Source organism: Bombina bombina, chromosome 6 (genome assembly GCF_027579735.1).
Source record: "Bombina bombina isolate aBomBom1 chromosome 6, aBomBom1.pri, whole genome shotgun sequence".
NCBI classification, from domain to species: domain Eukaryota; kingdom Metazoa; phylum Chordata; class Amphibia; order Anura; family Bombinatoridae; genus Bombina; species Bombina bombina.
Window position 1 is genome coordinate 498,318,899 of NC_069504.1, and position 23,976 is coordinate 498,342,874.

At 39.0% G+C, this 23,976-nt stretch overlaps 1 protein-coding gene across 1 annotated transcript in view; it reads left to right on the plus strand.

The window, feature by feature from the left end:
• EDC3 (enhancer of mRNA decapping 3) overlaps nt 1-20,010 on the plus strand; it is a 439,215-nt gene extending 419,205 nt beyond the window's left edge. Inside the window, 1 exon segment of the mRNA XM_053717364.1 lies at nt 16,565-20,010. Coding sequence (XP_053573339.1) covers nt 16,565-16,899 — 335 coding nt within the window. The 3' untranslated portion in view covers nt 16,900-20,010.
• The last annotated feature ends 3,966 nt before the right edge of the window (nt 20,011-23,976 follow it).

Genomic DNA, 23,976 nt, shown 5'->3' on the forward strand with positions numbered 1-23,976 from the left:
TAGTTCTTTCAGTTCTTCAGGGGGTTCCGTTTGAACCCTTACATTCCGTTGATATTAAGTTATTATCTTGGAAAGTTTTGTTTTTAGTTGCGATTTCTTCTGCTAGAAGAGTCTCAGAATTATCTGCTCTGCAGTGTTCTCCTCCTTATCTGGTGTTCCATGCAGATAAGGTGGTTTTACGTACTAAACCTGGTTTTCTTCCAAAAGTTGTTTCTAACAAAAACATTAACCAGGAGATTATCGTACCTTCTCTGTGTCCAAAACCAGTTTCAAAGAAGGAACGTTTGTTGCACAATTTGGATGTTGTTCGCGCTCTAAAATTCTATTTAGATGCTACAAAGGATTTTAGACAAACATCTTCCTTGTTTGTTGTTTATTCAGGTAAAAGGAGAGGTCAAAAAGCAACTTCTACCTCTCTCTCTTTTTGGATTAAAAGCATCATCAGATTGGCTTACGAGACTGCCGGACGACAGCCTCCCGAAAGAATCACAGCTCATTCCACTAGGGCTGTGGCTTCCACATGGGCCTTCAAGAACGAGGCTTCTGTTGATCAGATATGTAGGGCAGCGACTTGGTCTTCACTGCACACTTTTACCAAATTTTACAAGTTTGATACTTTTGCTTCTTCTGAGGCTATTTTTGGGAGAAAGGTTTTGCAAGCCGTGGTGCCTTCCATTTAGGTGACCTGATTTGCTCCCTCCCTTCATCCGTGTCCTAAAGCTTTGGTATTGGTTCCCACAAGTAAGGATGACGCCGTGGACCGGACACACCTATGTTGGAGAAAACAGAATTTATGTTTACCTGATAAATTTCTTTCTCCAACGGTGTGTCCGGTCCACGGCCCGCCCTGGTTTTTTTAATCAGGTCTGATATTTTATTTTCTTTAACTACAGTCACCACGGTATCATATGGTTTCTCCTATGCAAATATTCCTCCTTAACGTCGGTCGAATGACTGGGGTAGGCGGAGCCTAGGAGGGATCATGTGACCAGCTTTGCTGGGCTCTTTGCCATTTCCTGTTGGGGAAGAGAATATCCCACAAGTAAGGATGACGCCGTGGACCGGACACACCGTTGGAGAAAGTAATTTATCAGGTAAACATAAATTCTGTTTTTATTTAAGCTCAACGCATTTACACGGACCCAGCCGTCTTTATCAAGAGCAATAAAAAGTAAAAAGTGCTTTACATTTTTACATTTGCAGTTCCTCTCAACTTCCTTCTGGGGGGTTTTATTTACCAGAGGATTTTGCCGTGCAGATAACTTCTGCGGTTTCTGCTGCTTTATCAGCGTTTCCTCTTGCTGGTAAGTGTCAGAGGAAATCCTCTACGTTAGTCAGTCTCTCTCTCTAAATTATCTGATGAAGAGTATTCCTCAGTGGCTTCTGAGGCGAGATCTCTGACTCTGAGACTATAGTGGCTAGTACTGCAGATCCTGAGGAGGTTAATTTTAGGTTGAAGGAGGTCCTTGCTACTTTGTATGACTGACTCTACTGTCGCTGAGACCCTAAAGAAATCTTATCAGCTTAACAGGGTGTTCAATGTCATTCCTGCATCTGTTGAAGTTTTTCCAGTTCCAGACTGTATGTCAGAAATTATAGCACAGGAATGTGAAAGGCCAGGGATTCCTTTTTCCCCATCCCGTTTTCAAGAAAATGTTTCCAGTGGCTGACTCCATACGTGACTCATGGCGCACTGTACCTAAGGTAGAGGTATAACACTCAAGTCAGCAGATAACAAATCACTTGAAAATAGACTTTTCTCTTAAAGGGACAGTCAAGTCCAAAAAAACTTTCATAACTCAAATAGGGCATGTAATTTTAAACAACTTTGCAATTTACTGTTATCACCAATTTTACTTTGTTCTCTTGGTATTCTTAGTTGAAAGCTAAACCTAGGAGGTTCATATGCTAATTTCTTAGACCTTCAAGGCCGCCTCTAATCTAAATGCATTTTGACAGTTTTTCAACACTAAAGGGCGTTAGTTTATGTGTTTCATATAGATAACATTGAGCTCATGCACATTTACTGAAGAGTGAGCACTGATTGGCTAAAATGCAAGTCTGTCAAAAGAACAGGAATAAGGGGGCAGTCTGCAGAGGCTTAGATACAAGGTAATTACAGAGGTAAAACGCGTATTATTATAACTGTTGGTTATTCAAAACTGGGGAATGGGTAATTAAGGGATTATCTATCTTTTTAAACAACAAAAATTGTTGACTGTCCCTTTTAAGGATATTGTAGCTTGTCAACGTTAATCAGCAGATTATCACATTAAATCTGGTTTACATTCTCCATTTTCTCTCATCTTTTGAGTTCTATGGCAGATTCAGCTAGACAATGTTTAGATGGTGCCATTGTGTCCCTATTAGCCAAGACATTTGTTTCCTTTATATTTTCAGACAAAAAGCATCTCTCTAGGCAAACCATCTGAAATCTAAAACCCTTACATCTCTCGCCTAGACAAATGAACAGCTTTGTTTGAGGAAATTTGGAATATCTGATCTTGTAGTTGATACACTTGTGCAAGCTCACAAAGTGTCTACATCCTATTATCATACATTCAGTCCTGTCCCATAAGATTTCTAGCTTTACCTTTTAAGGGTAAGACTTTATTTGGTCCGGGTTTGGCTGAGATCATTTCTGAGAATACTGGGGGAAAGGAATCTTTCATACCGCAGGACAAGAAAAATAGACCTAAGGGTCACCAAAATTTGAATTTTAGTTTCCTTTTGTAACTTCAAAGGACAAAAGTCTTCCTCTTCCAAGCTAGAGCAATCCAGTTCTTCTGGAGATCCAGTCAACCTTGGAACAAGGGGAAACAAGCCAAGAAGCCTTCTGCTGATTCTAAATCGGCATGAAGGGCCGTCCCCGATCCAGTCTTTGATCAAGTGGGGGCAGGCTCTTCCTTTTTCAATGGACTTGGATCCGCTATGTCCCAGATCCTTGGGCTGTGGAGGTAGTGTCTCAAAGATACAGGATAGGATTCAAGTCTTGTCTCCCCAGAGGCAGATTTATCCTGTCAAGGTTATCTGAAAAGCAGGTAAAGAGAGAAGCCTTCTTAAACTGAGTAAAGGACCTATCTTCCCTGGGAGTGATAGCTCCAGTAGAAGAACAGAGTCAGGGATTCTATTCAAACCTTTTCTCCTGTTAAGTGTAGTCAGTCCACGGGTCATCCATTACTTATGGGATTATATCTCCTCCCTAACAGGAAGTGCAAGAGGATCACCCAAGCAGAGCTGCTATATAGCTCCTCCCCTCTACGTCATACCCAGTCATTCTCTTGCACCTAACTAATAGATAGGACGTGTGAGAGGACTGTGGTTATTAAAATTAGTTTTTATATCTTCAATCAAAAGTTTGTTATTTTAAACAGCACCGGAGTGTGTTGTTTTTTCTCAGGCAGCATTAGAAGAAGAATCTACCTGAGTTTGTGTATGATCTTAGCGGTCGTAACTAAGATCCATTTGCTGTTCTCGGCCATTCTGAGGAGTGAGGTAACTTCAGAACAGGGGACAGCGGGCAGGGTTCACCTGCAAGGAGGTATGTTGCAGTATATTATTTTCTAAGAATGGAATTGACTGAGAAAATACTGCTAATACCCATATAATGTAAGTGCAGCCTTAAATGCAGTAGTAGCGACTGGTATCAGGCTGATATGTATGTATGTTACACTGAGGTATTTCTGGGGAATGGAACTTCACTAAGAAAATACTGTATACATTTAACTTACATTTGAGCCCCCACTGCAGTGAAAGCGACTAGCAGCAGGCTTATTAGTATCATTTCATAATTTTATTTTAAAACGTTTTACTGGCATGTTAATCATTTTTTTCTGAGGTACTTGGTGATAAAAAATTTTGGGCATTATTTTTCCACATGGCTGTCGTTTATTTATGAATAAATTCAGTTTACTGAGCTTCCCCACTGTTATAATATGAGTGGGAGGGGCCTATTTTGGCGCTTCCTTGCGCAGTAAGAATTCAGTCACAGTCTTCCTATTCCTTCCTCCATGATCCAGGACGTCTCTACAGAGCCCAGGGGTCTCCAAAACTAGTTTTGAGGGAGGTAATCACTCACAGCAGACCTGTGAGACTGTGCTTTTGACTGTGATAAAACGTTTATATTCTGTTATCCGTTTTTTTGGGTATTAAGGGGTTAATCGTCCATTTGCTGGTGGGTGCAATCCTTTGCTAACTTATTGCATTTACTGTGAAAATTTGGTTGCTATAACAAATTTGGTTCATTGTATTTTCAACTGTGACAGTTTATTGATGCTTCTTAAAGGCACAGTAACGTTTTTTATATTGCTTGTAAATTTATTTCAAAAGTATTTTCCAAGCTTGCTAGTTTCATTGCTAGTCTGTTAAACATGTCTGACACAGAGGAAACTCTTTGTGCAATATGTTTAAAGGCCAATGTGGAGCCCAATAGAAATTTGTGTACTAATTGCATTGATGCTACTTTAAATAAAAGTGTACATGTAAAGAAAATTTCACCAGACAACGAGGGGGAAGTTATGCCGACTAACTCTCCTCACGTGTCAGTACCTTCGTCTCCCGCTCAGGAGGTGCGTGATATTGTGGCGCCAAGTACATCAGGGCGGCCCATACAAATCACTTTGCAAGACATGGCTAATGTTATGACTGAAGTATTATCTAAATTGCCAGAAATTAGGGGTAAACGCGACCACTCTGGGGTGAGAACAGAGTGCGCTGATAATATTAGAGCCATGTCTGATACTGCATCACAATTTGCAGAACATGAGGACGGAGAGCTTCATTCTGTGGGTGACGGATCTGATCCAAGTAAACTGTACTCAGACATTTCAAATTTTAATTTAAGCTTGAGAACCTCCGTGTATTGCTAGGGGAGGTATTAGCGCTCTGAATGATTGTAACATGGTTGCAATTCAGAGAAAATGTGTAGGCTGGATAAATATTTTGCCGTATCGGGTACCGACTTTTTTCCTATTCCTAAAAGGCTTACAGAAATTATTAACAAGGAGTGGGATAGACCTGGTGTGCCCTTTTCTCCCCCTCCTAATATTTAGAAAAATGTTTCCAATAGACGCCACCACACGGGATTTATGGCAGACGATCCCTAAGGTGGAGGGGAGCAGTTTCTACTCTGGCTAAACGCACCACTATCCCGGTGGAGGATAGCTGTGCTTTTTCAGATCCAATGGATAAAAAGTTAGAGGTTTACCTTAAGAAAATGTTTGTTCAACAAGGTTTTATATTACAACCCCTTGCATGCATTGCGCCTGTCACGGCTGCGGCGGCATTCTGGTTTGAGTCTCTGGAAGAGACCATTAACTCAGTTACATTGGATGAGATTACAGACAAGCTTAGAGTCCTTAAGCTAGCTAATTCATTTATTTCCAATGCCGTAGTACACTTAATTAAACTTACGGCTAAGAATTCAGGATTCGCCATTCAAGCGCGCAGAGCGCTGTGGCTTAAATCTTGGTCAGCCGATGTGACTTCTAAATCTAAATTGCTTAACATACCTTTCAAAGGGCAGACATTATTCGGGCCCGGTTTGAAAGAAATTATCACTGACATTACTGGAGGTAAGGGTCATGCCCTGCCTCAAGACAGAGCCAAACCAAGGGCTAGACAGTCTAATTTTCGTGCCTTTCGTAACTTCAAGGCAGGAGCAGCATCAACTTCCTCAGCTCCAAAGCAGGAAGGAACTGTTGCTCGCTACAGACAGGGCTGGAAACCTAACCAGTCCTGGAACAAGGGCAAGCAGGCCAGAAAACCTGCTGCTGCCCCTAAGACAGCATGTGAGGGCCCCCAATCCGGAAACGGATCTAGTGGGGGGCAGACTTTCTCTCTTCGCCCAGGCTTGGGCAAGAGATGTCCAGGATCCCTGGGCGTTAGAGATCATATCTCAGGGATATCTTCTGGACTTCAAAGCTTCTCCTCCAAAAGGGAGATTTCATCTTTCAAGGCTGTCAGCAAACCAGTTAAAGAGAGAAGCGTTTCTACGCTGTGTACAAGACCTTTTATTAATGGGAGTGATCCATCCAGTTCCGCGGTCGGAACACGGACAAGGATTTTACTCAAATCTGTTTGTGGTTCCCAAAAAAGAGGGAACCTTCAGACCAATTTTGGACTTAAAGATCCTAAACAAATTCCTAAGAGTTCCATCGTTCAAAATGGAAACTATTCGGACAATCTTACCTATGATCCAAAGGGGTCAATACATGACCACAGTGGATTTAAAGGATGCCTACCTTCACATACCGATTCACAAGGATCATTATCGGTACCTAAGGTTTGCCTTCCTAAACAGGCATTACCAATTTGTAGCTCTTCCCTTCGGGTTAGCCACGGCTCCAAGAATCTTTACAAAGGTTCTGGGCTCTCTTCTGGCGGTACTAAGATCGCAAGGAATTTTGGTAGCTCCGTACCTAGACGACATTCTGATACAAGCGTCAAGTTTCCAGACTGCCAAGTCTCATACAGAGTTGGTTCTGGCATTTCTAAGGTTGCATGGGTGGAAGGTGAACGTAGAAAAGAGTTCTCTATTGCCACTCACAAGAGTTCCCTTCTTGGGGACTCTTATAGATTCTGTAGAAATGAAAATTTACCTGACAGAAGACAGGTTAACAAAACTTCTAAATGCTTGCCGTGTCCTTCATTCCATTCAACACCCGTCAGTGGCTCAATGCATGGAGGTAATCGGCTTAATGGTAGCGGCAATGGACATAGTACCTTTTGCACGCCTGCATCTCAGACCACTACAATTGTGCATGCTAAGTCAGTGGAATGGGGATTACTCAGATTTGTCCCCTATGCTGAATCTAGATCAAGAGACCAGAGATTCTCTTCTATGGTGGCTTTCTCGGCCACATCTGTCCAGGGGAATGCCCTTCAGCAGGCCAGACTGGACGATTGTAACAACAGACGCCAGCCTACTAGGTTGGGGCGCTGTCTGGAATTCCCTGAAGGCTCAGGGATCATGGACTCAGGAGGAGAGTCTCCTTCCAATAAACATTCTGGAATTAAGAGCAGTTCTCAATGCTCTTCTGGCTTGGCCTCAGCTAGCAACTCTGAGGTTCATCAGGTTTCAGTCGGACAACATCACGACTGTGGCTTACATCAATCACCAGGGAGGGACAAGGAGTTCCCTAGCGATGATGGAAGTCTCAAAGATAATTCGCTGGGCAGAGTCTCACTCTTGCCACCTGTCAGCGATCCACATCCCAGGCGTGGAGAACTGGGAGGCGGATTTCCTAAGTCGCCAGACTTTTCATCCGGGGGAGTGGGAACTTCACCCGGAGGTATTCGCACAACTGCTTCGGCGTTGGGGCAAACCAGATCTGGATCTCATGGCGTCTCGCCAGAACGCCAAGCTTCCTTGTTACGGATCAAGGTCCAGGGACCCGGGAGCAGTTCTGATAGATGCTCTGACAGCACCTTGGGTCTTCAACATGGCTTATGTGTTTCCACCCTTCCCGATACTTCCTCGACTGATTGCCAGGATCAAACAGGAGAGAGCATCGGTGATTCTAATAGCGCCTGCGTGGCCACGCAGGACCTGGTATGCAGATCTAGTGGACATGTCGTCCTGTCCACCATGGTCTCTGCCTCTGAGACAGGACCTTCTGGTTCAGGGTCCTTTCAAACATCCAAATCTAATTTCTCTGAGGCTGACTGCATGGAGATTGAACGCTTGATTCTATCAAAGCGTGGATTCTCGGAGTCAGTGATTGATACCTTAATACAGGCTAGGAAACCTGTTACCAGGAGAATTTACCATAAAATATGGCGTAAATACTTACATTGGTGCGAATCCAAGAGTTACTCATGGAGTAAGGTTAGGATTCCTAGGATATTGTCTTTTCTACAAGAAGGCTTAGAAAAGGGTTTATCTGCTAGTTCGTTAAAGGGACAGATCTCAGCTCTGTCCATTCTTTTACACAAGCGTCTGTCAGAAGTTCCAGACGTTCAGGCTTTGGCCAGGATTAAGCCTGTGTTTAAATCTGTTGCTCCACCATGGAGTTTAAACTTAGTTCTTAACGTTTTACAGGGTGTTCCGTTTGAACCCCTTCATTCCATTGATATCAAGCTGTTATCTTGGAAAGTTCTGTTTCTAATGGCTATTTCCTCGGCTCGAAGAGTCTCTGAGTTATCGGCCTTACATTGTGATTCTCCTTATCTGATTTTTCATTCAGACAAGGTAGTTCTGCGTACTAAACCTGGGTTCTTACCTAAGGTAGTCACTAACAAGAATATCAATCAAGAGATTGTTGTTCCTTCATTGTGCCCTAATCCTTCCTCAAAGAAGGAACGACTTCTGCACAATCTGGACGTCGTCCGTGCCCTGAAGTTCTATTTACAGGCAACTAAAGATTTTCGACAAACCTCTTCCCTGTTTGTCGTTTATTCTGGACAGAGGAGAGGTCAAAAGGCTTCGGCTACCTCTCTCTCCTTCTGGCTTCGTAGCATAATACGTTTAGCCTATGAGACTGCTGGACAGCAGCCTCCTGAAAGAATTACAGCTCATTCTACCAGAGCTGTGGCTTCCACTTGGGCCTTTAAAAATGAGGCCTCTGTTGAACAGATTTGCAAGGCTGCAACTTGGTCTTCACTTCACACCTTTTCAAAATTTTACAAATTTGACACTTTTGCTTCTTCGGAGGCTGTTTTTGGGAGAAAGGTTCTTCAGGCAGTGGTTCCTTCCATGTAAAGGTCCTGCCTGTCCCTCCCGTCATCCGTGTACTTTTAGCTTTGGTATTGGTATCCCATAAGTAATGGATGACCCGTGGACTGACTACACTTAACAGGAGAAAACATCATTTATGCTTACCTGATAAATTCCTTTCTCCTGTAGTGTAGTCAGTCCACGGCCCGCCCTGTTTTACGGCAGGTCTAAATTTTAAATTAAACTCCAGTCACCACTGCACCCTATAGTTTCTCCTTTCTCGTTTGTTTTCGGTCGAATGACTGGGTATGACGTAGAGGGGAGGAGCTATATAGCAGCTCTGCTTGGGTGATCCTCTTGCACTTCCTGTTAGGGAGGAGATATAATCCCATAAGTAATGGATGACCCGTGGACTGACTACACTACAGGAGAAAGGAATTTATCAGGTAAGCATAAATTATGTTTTTGTGGTTCCCAAAAAAGAGGGAAGTTTCCTTCCCATTTTAGACCTAAAGTGTCTTAACAAATTCAAATTCCTTAGGGTTCCGTCCTTCAAAATGGAAACTATTCATTCCATTCTACCCTTGGTTCAAGAAGGTCAGTTCATGACTACCATAGATCTGAAGGAAGCTTATCTTCATGTTTCCATTCACAGGGAACATCACCAATTTCTACGGTTTGCCTTTCTGGACAAACATTTACAATTTGTTGCTCTTCCCTTTGGCCTTGCCACGGCTCCTTGAATCTTTAAAAAGGTCCTAGGGGCCCTTTTGGCGGTGGTCAGATCTCAGGGAATAGCAGTGATGCCTTATCTGGATGACATCTTGGTTCAAGCGCCAGCTTTTCAGTTAGCAAGAGCTCATACAGAGATGTTGTTGTCTATTCTATGTTCACGGGTGGAAAGTGAATCTGGAGAAAAGTTCCCTGGTGCCGGACATATATATATATATATATATATATATATATATATATATATATATATATATATATATATATATATATATATTCTCTGTCCATGAAGATTTTTCTGATGGAGGTCAGAAAATCCAAGCTTCTAACTTCTTGCTTGTCACTTCAGTCCTCTACTCGTCCATCTGTGGCTCAGTGTATGGAAGTAATTGGTCTGAAGGTTGCGTCTATGGACAACATTCCTTTTGCTCGATTCCATCTGAGACCCCTACAGTTATGTATGCTCAGACAATGGAACAGAGGCCACTCTGACCTATTGCAGAGGATAACTCTAAATCCCCTGACAAGAGACTCTCTATCTTGGTGGATTTTGCAGGACCATTTGTCTCAGGGTACATGCTTCCGAAGACCATCCTGGGTGATTGTGACCACGGATGCCAGCCTTTCAGGCTGGGGAGCAGTTTGGAATTCTTTAAAGGCTCAGGCCTGTGTTCAAAACTGTTGCTCCTCCCTGAAGCCTTAAACTTGTTCTTAACGTTTTGCAGCAGGCTCCGTTTGAGCCTATACAATCAGTTTATATTAAGTTGTTATCTTGGAAAGTTTTGTTTCTTCTTGCTATTTCTTCTGCTCGCAGAGTTTTCGGCTCTGCAGTGTGATTCTCCTTACCTTGTTTTTCATTATGATAAGTCCTTCGTACTAAACTGGGTTTTCTTCCTAAGGTCGTATCGGATCGCAACATCAATCAAGAGATTGTTGTTACTTCTTTTTGTCCAAATCCTCCTCCTCAGAAAGAAGTCTGTTACACAACCTGGATGTTGTGCATACTCTAAAATTGTATCTACAAGCAAGTAAGGATTTTAGTCAGTCAACTTGCGACAGCTGGACAACAGCCTCCTTAGAGAATTACGGCTCATTCCTCTAGGGCTGTCTCTTCTTCCTAGGCTTTTAAAAATAAAGCATCTGTGGAGAAAATCTGCAAGGCGGCCACATGGTCCTCATTGCTACTTTTTCCAATTCTACAAATTTGATACTTTTGCCTCTGCTGAAGCTTCCTTTGGGGAAAAAATTTCTTCAAGCGGTGGTGCCTTCTGTTTAGGTCCGCCTGTCTTGTTCTCTCCCCTTTCATTCTGTGTCCTCTAGCTTGGGTATTGGTTCCAACTAGTAATTGGAATGAAATCGTGGGCTCTCCATGCCATAGGAAAGAAAACAAAATGTATGCTTACCTGATAAACTTCTTTCCGGGCATGGAGAGTCCACGACCCGCCCTTATTTATATTTAAGACGGCACTGTTTTGGTACAATCCTCATGCACCTCTATACCCTTGTGTTATCATCTTTTACCATTTTCCTTCAGCCGAATGACTGAGGATTATGGGTAAGGGAAGTGACACTTAACAGCTTTGCTGGGGTGCTCTTTGCCTCCTCCTGCTGGCCAGGAGTTGAATATCCCACTAGTAATTGGAATGAAATCATGGACTCTCCATGCCCAGAAAGAAAGACATTTATCAGGTAAGCATAAATTTTGTTTTTATAGTGCAAATAAAAATGTACATTTAGTAGATGATTGTCATGTTTGTAGATACAACCACTTAGATGGAAAGGATTGCAAGCTGCACTGTAGATGGATAGTTAAAACAACAATTTATTAGTTACAGTTTAAAAATTGTTGTTTTAACTATCCATCTACAGTGCAGCTTGCAATCCTTTCCATCTAAGTGGTTGTGTTGCTCGTTATTTCAACGTTGGGAAATCGCTGTACTGAAAGGATTGTGCATTCAGCCTAGGCTCTGAGGTGATAGTGCAAGTGCTGCTGGTAACGTGCAATCAATTGAGCTGAACATGCGTACAGCGTTCCAAACACAAGGAGAGTAACAGAGTTTGCTAGCATCACGCTTCCCCTCCCTGCAGTGAGTAGGACCGACAGGACGAATAGTCTGAAGTTACAAGGTATTGTCCGGTGTGGGGGTAAACTACCTAAACTTTGTGAAGAACTTGTTTGTTCCTTGTGATGAAAAGATAAGGAATTTTTTGCTATAGACTGTACCTGTGATTTGGTGTAATAGCGAATTAATACCTGCTGGTTCATATGCTCTACATGTCCACCTATACCTTGAGGCTCTTTTACTGAGACGTTACTTATATTGAGTATACCAGGTTGTGATACGCATCAAGAGTTGGAAGTGAATATATAAAGTCACCTATCTTCTATGCACACAGCATATACATATTTTACAGAATCACTATACGCTTGCACATTAACATCACTCAGAGTGAATCTAGCGACTAATACCGTTTTGCCGATAATGGTGTATTTTGGAATCTTTGTATGAATGTTGATGCTGATGTTTGTAGATATACATATGCAAAACAGAATGAGAAGCAGTCTGCCAGGAACGAACAGCAGCATCAATAGCTTGTTCTATGGCCCGGTTGCCACCTGGTAGTAGTTTCTTTCTGCCCAATTGTGCTTTACACAGAGGAAAACTTTCCTGTAGTATATCAGTCTGATCCCGCCAACATGGTCAGTCCAGCCCCGAAATACCAGGCAATTCTCCTCTGAACAAGGAACATGACAACCCCAGACAATCGTTTCGGCCTCCTTTGGGCCTTGTCAGTGAGGTGCAGCCATATCCCTCTAAGCACATTGGGCATGGAGTCCACGTCTAGTTTCCCCCATCACCCTTAGGGAGACTATCCCCAGGGTCATATTTACATATGCAAAACAGAATGAGAAGCAGTCTGCCAGGAACGAACAGCAGCATCAATAGCTTGTTCTATGGCCCGGTTGCCACCTGGTAGTAGCTTCTTTCTGCCCAATTGTGCTTTTCACAGAGGAAAACTTTCCTGTAGTATATCTGTCTGATCCCGCCCACATGGTCAGTCCAGCCCCGAAATACCAGGCAATTCTCCTCTGAACAAGGAACATGACAACCCCAGACAGATGTTTGTAGATATCACTTGCTACTTAGAGGTGCATTGTTCAAATGACGGGTGTTTGTATAATGCAATGTTTAGATGATATAGGCTAATTTAGAGGTCTTAGCCCTTAATACAGTACTTATGTATTCCACTCATTGGAAATATGAGACTTGCCAGTTACCAAAATAGGGTATTTGTATCATTTAAATGTTTAATCTCTTTTATAAAACCTGCCTGGTGCCCCAGGGAGATGATCTGTATCCTAGGGATGACAATTGCCCCCTCACTCAAAAGAGGGGGCACTTGTGTTTTTCAGTATAGTAGGGGAGATAGGTGCTTCATTAGAGCACCCTCACCAACACCTTACTGGTGGATAGTTTAGCTGGTTATTGAGTTTTTTACAGAGTACAATTATTTTTTAAATGAGGGGTTACGCATTCCTATAAGTTTATAATGGAGGATATTGGGGCTCAGTAAGAACCCTTTTCCCTCACAGGCAGATAAAGTGTTATTTCCATTGGGTACCTCCCTATTGTGTGTTATAACGCAAGCATATATAACAGCACAGTGCATTTCTCCAATTAAGTTTACATCTGGATATTTGATGGACTTGTCCCCACTTATACCACTTCTGGAAGTTAGTACTTCATCTACTATCTCTTAAGGCAATCAATCTTTGCTGGACACCACTGGTTACCCTATTTCATGTTGGCCTCCATCACTTATCCTAAGCAAAACAACAATTTTTTTTTTTTCTCACTGCGGCAAAACTCTCCAGAGCAAGATAAAATTGTCTATCTCCCTCTCTCCTCCATCCATTTCTCAATTATTTGATACTATGAACTATTTAAAAGTCATGGAGCTTGGATCAGAGTTCCTTGTCGCAGGGGTCTCACCGTGTGCTACCATCTGGGCTATGTGGCCTGGGAGGGTAGGGGGAGTAAAAGAGGAGAATTTACACAGGGGCAGGGAGTAAAAAAAAAATGTTCCTATATAGAAAATGCTTCAATAGGTATCTCTATTTTATGGTTTGTTTTTTTCCCCTCTCCCTCCTCATCTCTACTCTCCTTCCATCCTCCCCGAGCTTTAGCTTTAGTGTTTCCTCTCATCTTTTATATGGACCACTGCCAGAATTATAAAGCAGTGCAAACTAATACTAATGTGTTATGTAGATTATTCCTCCCTTCTATATACAAGATTTACTATCTACTCTTTTATCTTATAATTAAGGTTCTAGCTGGTTTAATAGACATTTGTATTGCTGTAGCACACAGCAGCTTCCTTTGATTTCCTTCCTTAATGAAACCTCCAGCAAGACTGAGAACTCTTTATCGTCCTATCCTTAAGCTTTATTACTTGCTTAACTTTATGGAACTTACTTATGTATGTCTTGTTACAACCTGTTTTAATTATTATCTTTCCCTGTTGTATTTCTAATTTTGCCTCAATAAATAGACTGAAATATTAAAAGAAAATTGGAGTATAATCTAGCTATTTTTTTAATTATTTTTATTGGATACAAGGACAAATCAAATACTTTGTGGAAAAGAAAATACAGAGCTGAGTTATAAGCAATGATATACGTCGTGACATGATACACAGATCAGGTAAATAAAGAGTTTTTACCTGTCTCATTTTATCAAAAATGTTTCATTTAAACACGGCAAACAAGATCATTTGTTTACAGAAATAACACAATGGAACATAGTGTCAGTATATACCAGGGTTATAAATATAATTTAATTATAATCACCTCCAATAAAAATGTTTACAAAACAATTGAAATTAATATTTATTCCTAAATTCTTGAGATTAGTTAAATTTATAAACACATTGAAATATATTAAGTAGAGACTTGCTTTGAATCAATTATACACGCTTATTCCATTACAATATTCTATACAACAGATCATAACAAATATACCTTTAAAATTAACCTTACTCACAATGAATCACATTAAAATACCACAATAAAATACCAGAATATGGACCGCTAACTTCAGTGTTTAGAGAAACAATATACTTCACACAAATCTTACTGGGTCTTAATAGATTTAAGATAACTTTCAGACAAATATAATTAAGTTATTTAGCCCACAAATTATTCTATATAACTTCAATTAAAACATCAGAAATTGTATATATTATTAATGCAAACAGCCAATTTATATGCCAATTTATCTGAGCTGAAATAACCTCTTATTTAGCTACAATAAGGTACATTCTAATATATATATATATATATATATATATATATATATGTATAGCAATAACTGTAATTAATTTATGATATTAAAATACAAAATTCTTTCTAAACATTAATATTTAATACCAGTATACTTACTATAATCTAACTAAAGCTTTAGAATATCTTTGATTTAAATATTAAAAATATAGAGCAGCCATATATATACGTTACCACATAACCAAATGAGTGTTCCGCTTCCAGAATTTCTTGTGGGTCATCTAAGAAGGATTTATCCACTATGCGCAAATGTACAGGCCTCAAAATTGTTATCTTCCTTTATTCAAGAAAGTGTCCCAAAATGGCAGAGAATATACTTGGCACAAAGCCTGTGTATTTTCCTCTCCAAAAACTTATGCTTCTTTGAGTCTGTCTCTCTTGTCTAGCGTGTGTGGGTGCTTATCAAAGATAATAACCCCTCCTTTTTTCTAATCATTCCCACAAGATTTTGATAGGCCCTTGGATGCTTGTCCCTGATTCGCTCTCGGATCTGACGATCTCATAGGCTATTTGATTTGGCATATGTTTTAAACAGTCAGCTCGTTTGGCTGTCATACCAGTTTTAATCCAAGAGGGGGCAGCAGATAACCAGAAATGCAGTCTCACTATCAATACTGCTACAGCTTAATATCTCACCTTAAAATGTTTATTCAATATACTATAATTTCTTGTATTAATAAACTTATCTGGTCAACATATATGCCCCATCTAATATAACCCAGCATGTATTCATAGAGACTAGACATGAGCATATCTCTAGTAATATTTTTAAGTGCATTTAAAGTTGCATTTGATTATTATTCCATATTAATACAAATACAGCATATTTCACATTCACTACACCTCTTGCTGAGTGCACAAAAACATATAACATGATTTATGGGACAACAATAAATGTACTTGTCAGATGCCTGAAAAAAAATAAAAAGAATAGGTTATTAATTTTGAAATAAATTGGACATTTTAAATTGACTGTATAGCCACTTATTAAATTCAGCAAATATTTATCTAACATGCCACTGCTAGGCATTTTCACTCAGATTCACAAATATATGTTTGTACGATTTTATTTGGAAAGTCTAAGGCATATACCATATTGAATATTTGAAAATTACACAATTTCATTTCTCCTTTTTTTTTTTTTTTAAACCAAAATTTACATTTCTAGTTTGTCTGGGAAGATGCGTATGTAGCTACGCAGGGGATAATTTAACACCTAAGTGTAACGGTCATTTTCTTCTGTAAAAACTGTTTTTTCTCTGCATACACTTAAGCCTCAAAGGGGTTTCCAACAGACGTCTGTTTATCCACAGGGGTGATTACCTGATAACCTTTTATTACATAGAGGAAAGATCAGGAAATCAAACTTGAAAGAGAGCCATGTAATGAAAATCTCTTTGAAATAAACTGCCTTCACTAATTGAACCAAATATTTTCCCTTTGTTCTCACTTGTCTTAAGCAGCAGTGAGGTAGAGCAGGGGTCATAGTGAGACCAATTCATGTCAAATTAGATATTAGCTAAAATGAAATATCAAATCATGTGGTATATTTGTAGTTTATTTAATGTTACCTCACAGGTACCCTGACAATAGTAAACAATATGACGGTGTAATCAGAGAAGCACTCTGATCATTTTATTATCAATTATTTTTAGCTAGTTAATATTGTAAATACACGTTTTCATTGTCATGAACAGGGTATTGTTTAAATGGTCTGGCAATAGGATTGTAATAATTGTACTTTTAAAAAGAAATCTGATGCTGCCTTTTAGTGTATTACTTTACTTTTTTGTTTTATACTTGTGTTATGACGGTGTTTCTTTATATCCCCCCAGATTTACCAGAATGCCCTGTTGACTTGGTCATCAACTGCCTAGACTGCCATGAGAATGCTTTCCTACGTGATCAGCCCTGGTACCGAGCTGCAGTGGACTGGGCTAACCAGAACCGAGCCCCGGTTTTAAGCATTGACCCTCCTGTCAGTGACCAGGAGCAGGGAATTCATGCTAAGTGGTCATTAGAGCTTGGTCTCCCACTTGCTTTAGGGGAGCAAGCAGGACGGGTCTATTTATGCGATATTGGTATTCCCCAGAAGGTGTTCAGGGAGGTGGGGATCAACTATCACTCACCTTTTGGTTGCAAGTTTGTGATCCCTCTGCACTCTATGTAGGGGGCACCTACTGTTTCCTTTGTAGACAAGTAAACTAACGTCTTAAAATGGCAAAGCCATTCTTTTAACTTCAGTGACAGTTTTTTTGTCAACAAAATCACCTTTCCTCTGCTTACAGAAGTGTAAAAAAGAAAATGGCTTCACTTTTGTTTCCCTTGTCTCCCTTTTAACAACTCCAACCACATTAGCTGGAAGCCTGTGTGCATCAGAATTATACCAAAACATTTTACAAATGGGAATTTTGACCACCATTCATTTCCACAGCATAAAACCGCTATATATAATTTCTCCAGTATCTTTCCAACCAGTCTCATTTTTTTACCTGACGAGAATATGGCAATTACCTAACGATGCACTTGGTGTGATAACATTTTTATTTTATGTGTATTTATTTTAATAGAAAGTGCAGATATTTGTTCCCGTTTGATGTTATAAACACTGCCTGAAGAAATGCAAATTCATGTACACTTTGTTACAGAAGTGATTTCACCATGTTCATATATAGGGTTTCCTTTATCCAGCTTCTGTGTAAATTGTAAAACCTTCATGTGGACATATTACATGTACAAAATAAGGGGCATTATGGGATAACTGAACCTGTCCTATGTTTAATAATTGTGCCAATAAATATTGGCTTCTCTTTCTCATCACTGTCCACTTTGCCCAGCAATTATGGATAGTTAAATAACTGGTGAAATGTAGACTACTGACTAAATTTACGTGGTCAGTATAAAATTAGTTTGACATTTTACAGGGGTAATAACGAGTTTTGATGCCGCAACTTTGCATTGTATTATAGAACCAAGGTTTAAAGAAACCTATATAAACAAAACAACTTAGCTATGTTTTCTGATGCAAAATAAAAAAGTAGTGGGTTCTTTTTCATTGACGCATCTGATGCAATGTTTTTGCAGTTGATATAGAATATGCAAATTTTGTACCAAAGTCTTGAATCTGCCTGAACAATCTGTGTTCCTTTCTGAGTTTTTTTGTTTTTTTTTTGCAGCAGTCTATGCAGGAAGCAAAATTGCTACAATAAGACAGCTATTTTATTTTAATTTTGTTGTGCTGTATTTTTTAAATGTATTTTCTTCTACTGAAATTCTGCGTGGGAAAAAATTGTCAGTGCAATTTTCTGTATAAGGTGCCAACAAGGTAGAGGTGTGCTGTAATGTTTGTTGTATAGGAAAAGGTCATCAGAATTGTAAATGCTAATTTTTACATTACAATGATTGTAATGACACAACCCCTTTGTTTTAGTAGAGCACTGGTTTTCAAACCTGTCCTCAAGTCTCCCCAATAGGCCAGATTTTCAGGATTTAAATAACCATGTTTACTATTCAGCTGATTATTTCATCTGTGCTTCAGTTCAGATATCCTTAAAATCTGGCCTGTTAGAGAGGACTGGTTTGAAAACCTGTGTTGTAGAGGGTTGCAAGAATTTAAAATGAATGTGCAGTGTTTACTTTGAGGGTCATTGATGTTTCTTGGTGATGATATAGAATCCTTAAAGTAATACACTCAACAGAATTTCTACAGGAAAATTCACGTTTATGACAATTTTGAATTTTTCTTTTCTTTCTTTCAAAGGTTATACTATATAATATAGGAGATAATGCAGATTTCTTACTGAAAATCAGTATTTATGAGAAGGAAAAAAGATGTATTACATAAACTGGTGCCGTGCTTTACAGAAACAAGGGGATCCCCTTACTCAACAGCAAAATTGCTGATAAATAAGTTTTGTTTTTCTAAGAAATGCATTCCCCTTGCTTATTAAAATACTGTCATTTTAAACCATTGACAACTTTTTAAATGGTAAAAATCCCTGCAGTATAAGAAGTGTTTTTTTGTTTGTTTTAATTGTTTTTATTTGTGTTCTGAATTAATAGTTTAGATATGCATTCATGTTTCAGCATGCACTAGTGAGGTTGTCTTTAAAGCTTGACCTGACTACATTTTATCATCTGGAGCATAGGTGCTCTTTAATATGTAATCAGGAAATACCAGTTGCTTTAATAAAGCACTTCATAAATACTTTTTGTACATCTACCCATTCTTATATTTTCGAAATTGCACTGAAACAACTTTAGCATGTATTTTTTCAGTAATATTGACAGATCACTTAGGCCATGCACTAGTGTTTTTCTTCTGAAGTCATTTTAATTTATCTTTTTTCACCTGAAACCATTTTATCAATATGAATCATATCTTTAGAAAATTGATAATTATCATTGTTTAGCATTTCACGAGACTAAATATTAGAATATTTGCATTAAACACTGGATTGTCCTACCTCTGTGGTAAATTATATGTGAACTCTAGCAGAATGTTTAAGCAGTTTGACTGTAGCACAGAGATACCCAAACATAAACAGGATTTCGGTCTTCCTCCTTTTTTTTTTTTTTAACCTATCTCCCTCCCCACCACGGATAAAACGAACGGGCTCCATTGTATTGTGCAAAAGATAAGAAATTTTAAATTGCTGTCCTGTTTGGAGACCTAAAAGACAGCATTTGGCCATCCTCTTTTGCAAATGGTCCCCCCCAAAATTTATATATATTTTATTATTATTATTATTATTATTATTATTATTGCAAAAGAACAGGGGAACTTTAACAGCTCTATATTTTCAAAAAGGGTGTTTTTAAAGGACATTAGTACCAATGGCAAAAAGTACCAATGGCAAAAAAGTCTTACAGCAAAAACACAACCTGTCAAGAAGCCACCTTTTGTAGTGTTTGAACACACTGTAGGCACCTTCAGGCATTTCTGTGCCAATACAGCCATATTTTAGTGGAGCAAACTTGTGCACAGTGTAAAACGCTTAAGGCAGCTGTGCCTTTTGCCTTATGAAGCACATTAAAGGTGGCTTATTGACAGGCAGTACATTTGCTTTTAAGCCTTTACAATGTACCTTTTAAAGATCCTTAATTGTTGTAAGCACTTGCATGTCCTTTCAGTTATTTTTAATGCTTAATTCTTGATGTTTTTCACAAAAAAAAAGGTTGAATGTTATCACTCAGATCTACGGGGACTAAGTGAACAGACTGCATATGTTCGCCTAATTTAGGATGTTTTCGCCAATAAAAAATATTTCAATACTTAAAATGTTCTGTGTTGCTTTTTTCCTTTCTATGGAATACAATCAAACCTTTTGTATAACAAATATATTCTCTAAGATGGTTTTAAAAGCTAAGGAAACATTACCACATAATTGCAAATATTGTCTATTTTTAATCGTGAACAGGACACTTGGTAAAAGGACAATGAAAATACTAAAATTATAAGCCTGTTTAACTTAAAATGATGTTATACCCTACAAAAATTGGCATCCCAGATAAATTTATATCTAGGATTTTCACACTGTACTCCAATCCCTTAGCTTAATTAAATGTTAATGGAGTTCTGACTAGCTTTTTCTCCATCAAAAACAGAATGAGACAGTGTTGCCCACTGTCTCCTTTACTATTTGTTATCTATGGAAAAATTTAGCGATTTAACTCTGACACAGTCCAGATATTGCAGACCTGCAGTTGGGCAAACAATACAAAATAGCATTGTTTGCAGATGAGCATTTATTGTTTTTATCCAGACCACTAAGAGCTCTCTCTGTGGCACAGTCTGTTCTAAAGGAATATGGAAGGGTCTCAAATTATTCAATAAACCTTGACTAAATCGAACTACTACATTATAAATGCCTATCCAGTATTGGGAAGCATTAAAGTACAATGCTCCATATACCATAACACAGAAAGCTTTGAAATACCTAGGAAAATGTGTCCTCAGATCTACAACAATTACACAAACTCAATTATAAGAAATTCCTACATGAATTCTTTACTTTCACTCCAATACTGGCTACCCAAATAGATGATCTTGCTTGGGAGAATGAGTGTGAAAAAGATTAAACTTTTACCCAAACTCCTATATGTTTTTCAAATTGTTAATATACCCCTCCCAAAAACTTATATTCCTAAGCTCCAGTCAACCTTAAATTTATATATTTGGTGTAAAAGGCCTCTAAGAGTGTCTAAAGCATCTTTATACCTTACCACCAAGTCGTGGAGGACTTGGAATCTGCAACCACCAACTTTACAGATGTGGTACAATCTGGAACAGATTCATTGACTGGAGCTATTGATGCAAGTCTAATAATAAATCTTGGGTGTCACTCAAACATGCTTTCGCTACATCCCCCCAATTAAGAAGTTACTGTCTGCTCCCCCTAATTACAAGCCATTGACAACCAACATTTTTCCAGTAATAAAAGAAACATTTGACCCTTGGACATTGGTAAAACTCCCACTCTTTCTAGTATTTCTTCCCTTCTAATGCCCACATTTTAATATCCCAGAATTTCTGATGGGGAACCAATGCATACCATCAAACCCTAATGATATAAATAGGCTAGTCCCAATATGCTTATTGACAGACTTTTCTAATGTGTTCCCCAAAACTCAAATACAGGATTTAGATGGATTTCATTCTTCTTGGCTGGCATACCACCAACTAGTCCATTATTTATCTACACATAGGAACAAAACTAACGTGTTACATCTATGCACTACCTTTGAAACTCTCTGTAGTGTTCCTGAACCACACACACACAGAGCAACATAATCACCTACCAGCATAAATGGCAAAAAGAATAACCTTTCTTTCATGTAATTAGCAAGAGTCCATGAGCTAGTGACGTATGGGATATACATTCCTACCAGGAGGGGCAAAGTTTCCCAAACCTCAAAATGCCTATAAATACACCCCTCACCACACCCACAATTCATTTTTACAAACTTTGCCTCCGATGGAGGTGGTGAAGTAAGTTTGTGCTAGATTCTACGTTGATATGCGCTCCGCAGCAAGTTGGAGCCCGGTTTTCCTCTCAGCGTGCAGTGAATGTCAGAGGGATGTGAGGAGAGTATTGCCTATTTGAATGCAGTGATCTCCTTCTACGGGGTCTATTTCATAGGTTCTCTGTTATCGGTCGTAGAGATTCATCTCTTACCTCCCTTTTCAGATCGATGATATACTCTTATATATACCATTACCTCTGCTGATTCTCGTTTCAGTACTGGTTTGGCTTTCTACAAACATGTAGATGAGTGTCCTGGGGTAAGTAAATCTTATTTTCTGTGACACTCTAAGCTATGGTTGGGCACTTTGTTTATAAAGTTCTAAATATATGTATTCAAACATTTATTTGCCTTGACTCAGAATGTTCAACATTCCTTATTTTTCAGACAGTCAGTTTCATATTTGGGATAATGCATTTGAATTATTCATTTTTTCTTACCTTCAAAAATTTGACTCTTTTTTCCCTGTGGGCTGTTAGGCTCGCGGGGGCTGAAAATGCTTCATTTTATTGCGTCATTCTTGGCGCGGACTTTTTTGGCGCAAAAAATCTTTTCCGTTTCCGGCGTCATACGTGTCGCCGGAAGTTGCGTCATTTTTTGACGTTATTTTGCGCCAAAAATGTTGGCGTTCCGGATGTGGCGTCATTTTTGGCGCCAAAAGCATTTAGGCGCCAAATAATGTGGGCGTCTTATTTGGCGCTAAAAAATTTTGGGCGTCGCTTTTGTCTCCACATTATTTAAGTCTCATTTTTCATTGCTTCTGGTTGCTAGAAGCTTGTTCTTTGGCATTTTTTCCCATTCCTGAAACTGTCATTTAAGGAATTTGATCAATTTTGCTTTATATGTTGTTTTTTCTCTTACATATTGCAAGATGTCTCACGTTGCATCTGAGTCAGAAGATACTACAGGAAAATCGCTGTCTAGTGCTGGATCTACCAAAGCTAAGTGTATCTGCTGTAAACTTTTGGTAGCTATTCCTCCGGCTGTTGTTTGTATTAATTGTCATGACAAACTTGTTAATGCAGATAATATTTCCTTTAGTAAAGTACCATTGCCTGTTGCAGTTCCTTCAACATCTAAGGTGCAGAATGTTCCTGATAACATAAGAGATTTTGTTTCTGAATCCATCAAGAAGGCTATGTCTGTTATTTCTCCTTCTAGTAAACGTAAAAAATCTTTTAAAACTTCTCTCCCTACAGATGAATTTTTAAATAAACATCATCATTCTGATTCTGATGACTCTTCTGGTTCAGAGATTGATGCTGATAAATCTTCATATTTATTTAAAATGGAATTTATTCGTTCTTTACTTAAAGAAGTACTAATTGCTTTAGAAATGGAGGATTCTGGTCCTCTTGATACTAATTCTAAACGTTTAGATAAGGTATTTAAATCTCCTGTGGTTATTCCAGAAGTTTTTCCTGTTCCTAATGCTATTTCTGTAGTAATTTCCAAAGAATGGGATAAATTGGGTAATTCATTTACTCCTTCTAAACGTTTTAAGCAATTATATCCTGTGCCGTCTGACAGGTTAGAATTTTGGGACAAAATCCCTAAAGTTGATGGGGCTATTTCTACCCTTGCTAAACGTACTACTATTCCTACGTCAGATGGTACTTCGTTTAAGGATCCTTTAGATAGGAAAATTGAATCCTTTCTAAGAAAAGCTTATCTGTGTTCAGGTAATCTTCTTAGACCTGCTATATCATTGGCTGATGTTGCTGCAGCTTCAACTTTTTGGTTGGAAACTTTAGCGCAACAAGTAACACATCATGATTCTCATGATATTATTATTCTTCTTCAGCATGCTAATAATTTTATCTGTGATGCCATTTTTGATATTATCAGAGTTGATGTCAGGTTTATGTCTCTAGCTATTTTAGCTAGAAGAGCTTTATGGCTTAAGACTTGGAATGCTGATATGGCTTCTAAATCAACTCTACTTTCCATTTCTTTCCAGGGTAACAAATTATTTGGTTCTCAGTTGGATTCTATTATTTCAACTGTTACTGGTGGGAAAGGAACTTTTTTACCACAGGATAACAAATCTAAGGGTAAAAACAGGGCTAATAATCGTTTTCGTTCCTTTCGTTTCAACAAAGAACAAAAGCCTGATCCTTCATCCTCAGGAGCAGTTTCAGTTTGGAAACCTTCTCCAGTCTGGAATAAATCCAAGCCTGCTAGAAAGGCAAAGCCTGCTTCTAAGTCCACATGAAGGTGC